The 6,532-nt window shown below is 39.4% G+C and overlaps 1 protein-coding gene across 2 annotated transcripts in view; it reads right to left on the bottom strand.

Moving 5' to 3' along the window:
• The window catches only part of PPP3CC (protein phosphatase 3, catalytic subunit, gamma isozyme), an 81,935-nt gene extending 80,215 nt beyond the window's left edge, over positions 1-1,720 (bottom strand). For both annotated transcript variants that reach the window (XM_011968798.1, XM_011968799.1), the window contains exons 1-2: positions 1,527-1,720; positions 1,056-1,180 (exon numbers count right to left, since the gene is read on the bottom strand). In XM_011968798.1, coding sequence (XP_011824188.1) covers positions 1,056-1,180; positions 1,527-1,554 — 153 coding nt within the window. In that variant the 5' untranslated portion in view covers positions 1,555-1,720. The remainder of the gene's footprint in view (positions 1-1,055; positions 1,181-1,526) is intronic.
• Positions 1,721-6,532: the final 4,812 nt, after the last annotated feature.

Raw genomic sequence — 6,532 nt, 5'->3', positions numbered from 1 at the left:
AGTGCTGGGATTACAGGTGTAAGCCACTGTGCCTGGCCAACATTGAACTTTTCTGACTCATGAATTTAGACTGCCTATCTAACTAAAAACTAAAAATCCATTTTGTTGCTTATTTTTTCTCCAGCTATATAGAGCAACTGCCGCTCCTTTGCTTGGGCATCAGGTAAGAGAGCTGACTTGCATTTAGGAGTGAGGCTGCATGACATAACCACCAGAAGCACACTTAGTATAGTGAGATTCTCACACAATGAGGGCAGGCAGGACTACAGAGAGCAAAGACAGAAAGCAGACTCAATTTCTCAGCTCACAGCTTATTCTTGGTCACATTACAAATTCTATTACCCAGGCTATTTCAAAAGCTTTTTTCTCTTTTACTTGCCAGCATGTAGAGTTGAATCAACAAACAGTAAGTATGAATGTGCTGTGGTTCCACTGTACTCAAGTCCTTGCATAAAGTTCTAAAGTAGTTTTATCTTTTACACATAAAAGCTTCTATTTAATTCTAACCACATTCCTGTCTTTCCTTTTTCAAAATATATAAAAGGAAAGTATAAGTTTTCATTAACTACAACTCATTTTTCCCCTTCAGTGAACATTTGTTAAGTGCTTACTATGTGCACCAGTACCAGACATTATTCCTACAAAAAGCTTAGTGCTTATTTAGCACTGGTAGTTAATCTACATGTTAATTGTAGCTCAGCAGCTTATAGTCTTATAATTAAGGTCAGCTAATCTAAACCCCATTTAGAGTGAACAGTAATTTATGTCATTTTTATACAATCCTGTATACTGTCTTCAAGAGGAAAAGTTAGTGAACATTTAACTATTTGCAAAATTGGGTTAATATTAATATATAGCCTATTTGTCAGATTTTCTACTGGTTTTGAAAAAGGAATAACTGTTCTATCAAAGAAAACATTTCTACTACTTTAATTTTGAAAGCAACAAAGTTTATAAATTCTGCCAGAGTTCTCATTTTAATTTCTATTGAAGAATGGAAATCATCTTTTTAAAAAGACAATATAATAGTCCCAACATATCTAGTTTAATTTTACCTCTATACTGAAATAGCCTCTGTCCACATAGTCACCCAGAAAGAGGTAGCGTGTGTTACTAGGTGATCCTCCAACTTCAAATAATTTCATTAGGTCAAAGAATTGTCCATGAATATCACCACACACTAGGAAAAAAAGTTACAAAGTGAGGTGAGAAATTATATCTTAGAAGACAAAGGGCATTACACCAAAAAGGATCACAGTTTAACTTCTAACTTAAATCACTCTAGCTTTTGACAGGACGGCTGTATAACTGTAGTCAATCTATTCATACTAAAGTTCTACTGGAAATATGAGACAGTTAAAATTGTATTTCTTCAATTAACAACAAATATCCTAACCAATCCTGACCGTCTCATAATTTCTAGAAAAATTATCACACCACTTTTTAGCCGGTTATTTGTAATTATTTCTCAAAACTGCTCATGCAAATCTATACTGTAAAAAGTATAATGCAAATACTTTTTATACCTGTGATTGGAGCATCTACTTCTATCATAGTCTTCTCTTGCCTCAGGATGGCAGCCCCATCATTGATTATCTTTAAGGCTACTGCCTCTTCCAGTCGTCCTTCTTTTACCAAATGGTTTTTTAAAACATCAACTTTAGGTTTCCCATTCTCAAATACTTCCTTGAAAGTAAGCCGTTGGGTTGGAGGAAAGGGGACAGCTACAAAAAAAAAAATAGTCATTTAAAATATTTAAACATATAAAGAACAAACAGAACACAATCCTGTTACCTGACAAATTAAACCTAATAAATCACCATGACTTCACATCTACAATACTAGTACGTGGGAAAAAAATTCTAAGATACTATATATCATAAATCATCAATTCTAAGTATAAAAAGGTCACAAAGTCATTTTAAAGATTTGTGTGTGCATAAATTATAATGGCTTTTGTTGTTTGTTTTTTTTTAGATGGAGGCTTGCTCTTGTCAACCCAGGCTGGAGTGCAGTGACATGATCTCGGCTCACTGTAACCTCTGCCTCCTAGATTCAAGCGATTCTTCTGCCTCAGCCTCCTAAGTAGCTGGGAGTACAGGTGCATGCCACCACACCTGGCTAATTTTTGTATTTTTAGTAGAGACAAGGTTTCACCATGTTGGCCAGGCTGCTCTCGAACTCCTGACCTCAGGTGATCCACCTGCCTCGGCCTCCCAAAGAGTTGGGATTACAGGCGTGAGCCACCGTGCCCAGCCCTATAATGTTTTATACATAAACATGAAAGACTTGAAGCTGATTCAGGGAACAAGTTATAAACAAGACACTAGGTGATATGAGTATCTTTGTTTTTCTATCTATGGTGTTAAAAATGAAACTATGGTTAAAGAAAATAAAAGTAATCACAATACTAAAATGGTATTTATTTCTCCCATATAACTGACCTGATAGCACCTATGTCTTAGAAGTCTGTGCCAGGCACCATGGCTCACGCCTGTAATCCCAGCACTTTGGGAGGCTGAGACGAGTAAATCACCTGAGGTCAGGAGTTGAAGACCAGCCTGGCCAACATGGGTGAAACCCCGTCTCTACTAAAAATACAAAAATTAGCTGCGTGTGGTGGCGCACACCTGTAATCCCAGCTACTCAGGAGGCTGAGGCAGGAGACTCACTTGAATCCAGGAGAGAGAGAATGCAGTGAACCGAGATTGTACCACTGCACTTCAGCCTGGGTGACAAGAGCGAAAACTCCATCTCCAAAAAAATTAAAAAACAAAATAGCAGCCTCACTATAGTTCCTCATCAGGGGAACCGTGTATATATACTTTTATTCTTAAAAGGCAGTAGCTTAGGCCAGACACAGTGGCTCACGCCTGTAATCCTAGCACTTTGGGAGGTTTAGGCGGGCAGATCACTTGAGGTCAGGAGTTCAAGACCAGCCTGGACAACATGGTGAAACTCCGTCTCTACTAAAAATACAAAAATTAGCCAGGTGTAGTGACAAGGGCCTGTAATCCCAGTTACTCGGGAAGCTGAGGCAGGAGAATCGCTTGAACGCGGGAGGCAGAGGTTGCAGTGAGCTGAGCTTGTGCCACTGACCTCCAGCCTGGGCAACAGAGCAACATACCGTCTCAAAACAAAACAAAACAAAAGCAGTAGCTTAAGGTACTTTGTTACTGATAATAACAAGAACACTACTACCAGGATGGAGCTGTGTCTGAGAATAATTTGCTATAGTAACAGAGCATAAAAGAATGGATAAGGGGCCTCGTGCGGTGGCTCACGCTTGTAATCCCAGCACTTTGGGAGGCCGAGGCAGGTGGATCACCTGAGGTCAGGAGTTCAAAACCAGCCTGGCCAACATGATGAAACCCTGTCTTTACTAAAAATACAAAAATTAGCTGGGTATGATGGCACACGCCTGTAATCCCAGCTACTTGGGAGGCTGCGGCAGGAGAATTGCTTGAATCTGGGAGATGGAGGTTGCAGTGAGCCGAGATTGTGCCACTGCACTTCAGCCTGGGCGACAGAACTAGACTCCGTTTCAAAAAAAAAAAAAAAAAAAACAATAAGGGAAGTCCAGTTATGTTTTCTAATCTGGAAATGCTAACAATTATCTTCAGTTTACATTAGGTACAAAGTTTATATATATAATATCATGGAGAATTAGCAACTTCATTTAATATTTTCAAATTGGCTGTTGTCTCGTTATGTGCCTACTTTAGAACACAGTCTACTTTAGATTCCCTGGGATCGAAGAGCCACAAGTCCGTAAACCATAAATTTAAAAGGAGGCGTTCAGTTGAATTCCTGATATATGTCCAATGGTTCCACTTCCAGCTTTATGGAACCAAGTTTAAGAACCAAGTTGAAATCTATGGGAATTTTTAAAATACTTAATCTAGCCATACCATATTGTATCATTTACAAGTAAAGAAAGTGCCATTGTAAGTTTCATCATGCTTTTAGCTACCACTTGACTCATTTTAACTACTTAAATTTCACTGAAAAAATGATAGCAGCTACCTAACCTTAACTAAATACAGTTGCGTGCCACAAAATGATGTTTTGGTCAACAATGGACTGTAGTTAAATGGAGCTGAAAAACTCCTTTCATCTAGTAACGTTATAGCCCCAATAACGTCACAGTATTTGACTGAGTCGGAACTGGAATGGGAATGCACAGCTGAAGAAGCAGCAAGAGAGAAAGAAGTTTGCTGCAGAAAGAAAAAGAACCGCCAAGAAAATTCACAGTGAAGGGTTTGGGAGCTTTTGCAGACCTCAACAAACTCCTTAAGAAGTGTGAAAACATGGACCCCCAAACCAGAAAGCTTTTCATTAATACACAGGAACGTTCATGCTGCATTAACTGCTTACAAACAAATCTACAATAAAAAATAGAAATAAACCAAGCAAAACACATGGGCCAATTTCTGAAAAGAGTGACATCTCCTCAAGAAGAGCCTCAGGCAGGTCCTTCAGGAGGACTTCCAGAAGAAGGTATTGTTATCCTAGGAGATGACAGCTCCATGCCTGTTACTGCTCCTGAAGGTGTTCCAGTGGATCAAGATGTAGAGGGGCAAGCCAGCGATATTCATGATCCTGACCCTGTGTAGACCTAGGCTCTGTGTGTGTGTGTGTGTGTGTGTGTGTGTGTGTGTGTGTGTTCATTTTTACCAAAATATTCTAAAAGTTAAAAAAAAATTAAACTTTTTAAATAGAAAAAGCCTATAAAGATATCAATAAAAATTATTTTCTATAGCTATACAATGTATTTGTGTTTTAAGCTAGGTGTTATTATAAAAAAGTCCAAAAGTTTTTAAAAATTGAAACGTTTATAAACAATTACAGTATGCTGTTTACTTTACTATTGAAGAAATAAATTTTTTTTTGTTTTTGAGATAGGATCTTGCTCTGTTGCCCAGGCAGGAGTGCAATGGTGCAACCATGGCTCACGGCACCCTAAACCTCCTAGCTCACCTCAGCCTCCCGAGTAGCTGGGACTACAGGTGTGCGCCACCATGCCTGGCTAATTTTTGTATTTTTTGTAGAGATGGGGTTTTGCCATGCTCCCTAGGCTGGTCTTGAACTCCTGGGCTCAAGTGATCTGCCTACCTCAGCCTCCCAAAGTGCTGGGATTACAGGCATGAGCCACCATGCCCAGCCAAGAAAATTTTTTTTTAAATTTAGTTTAGCCTAAGTGTTCAACGTTTATAAAGCTTATAAAGTCTCCAGTAGTGTACAATAATGTCCTAGGCCCTCACATGCACTCATCACTCACCTCCAACTCACCTAGAGCAATTTCCAGTCCTGTAAGCCCCATTCATGGTTAAGTGTCCTACACAGGTGTACCAGTTTTTACCTTTTATACTGTATTTTTATTGTACCTTCTCTATGTTTAGATATGTTTAGATACTCAAATACTTAGCATTGTGTTGTAACTGCCTACAGTATTCAGTACAGTAACCTGCTGTACAGGTTTGTGGCCTAGAAGTAATAGGCAATATCATATAGGCTATGTATAGTAGTAGTTATACCATCTAGGTTTCTGTAAGTACACTCCATGGTGTTCTCACAATGACAAAGTCATCTCATGACACATTTCTCAGATGCATGACTGTATCACCTTAGAATAGGGGACCATATATATCTATTACTCCAGCCTAGGCGACAGAGACTCGGTCTCAAAAAAAAAAAAAAGAATGATCAAGGAGTAAGGGAATATTTGAATATTTGGAGCTGGATGTAGATAAAAGTTAGCATTTTAATAATTTGTGCTTTGGGCCATCTGTGCAACAAGCTCTTTCTTTTAGTCTTCTGAAACCAAACTGATGTAAAGAGAAAAGTTTTGGCCGGGCGCGGTGGCTCAAGCCTGTAATCCCAGCACTTTGGGAGGCCGAGATGGGCGGATCACGAGGTCAGGAGATCGAGACCATCCTGGCAAACACGGTGAAACCCCGTCTCTACTAAAAAAATACAAAAAACTAGCCGGGCGAGGTGGCGGGCGCCTGTAGTCCCAGCTACTCGGGAGGCTGAGGCAGGGGAATGGCGTAAACCCGGGAGGCGGAGCTTACAGTGAACTGAGATCCCGCCACTGTGCTCCAGCCTGGGCCACAGAGAGAGACCCTGTCTCAAAAAAAAAAAAAAAAAAAAAAAAAAGAGAAAAGTTTTAAGAAATGCGAAACCATAGTTTTAAAGTTAAAAAATTGGGGGGTGAAATCCCCTAAATAAATTTTCATTAACACACATATTAAACTAAACACAGGTAGCTACATGCTAAGTACTACTGCGTGAATAAAGATAAGGGCAGCACAGTGTTTGACTACAGCAGCTTTCCAATTTGAGCCATTATGAACACAGTTGCTATGAATATAATTCTATGTGTGCTATGGTGGACATAAGCACTATTTTCTCTTGGGCATATACCCAGGAAGGAGACTGAAAGTTTATGGGGTCAACATTGGTTTCACCCAACAGTTCACAAAGTGATACCATTTTACCTTCACACCATCAAGGTATGGTAGGGTTCCAG

This window comes from Mandrillus leucophaeus, unplaced genomic scaffold (assembly GCF_000951045.1).
Source record: "Mandrillus leucophaeus isolate KB7577 unplaced genomic scaffold, Mleu.le_1.0 Scaffold86, whole genome shotgun sequence".
NCBI lineage: Eukaryota > Metazoa > Chordata > Mammalia > Primates > Cercopithecidae > Mandrillus > Mandrillus leucophaeus.
This window is presented reverse-complemented; position numbering and strand designations above follow the sequence as displayed.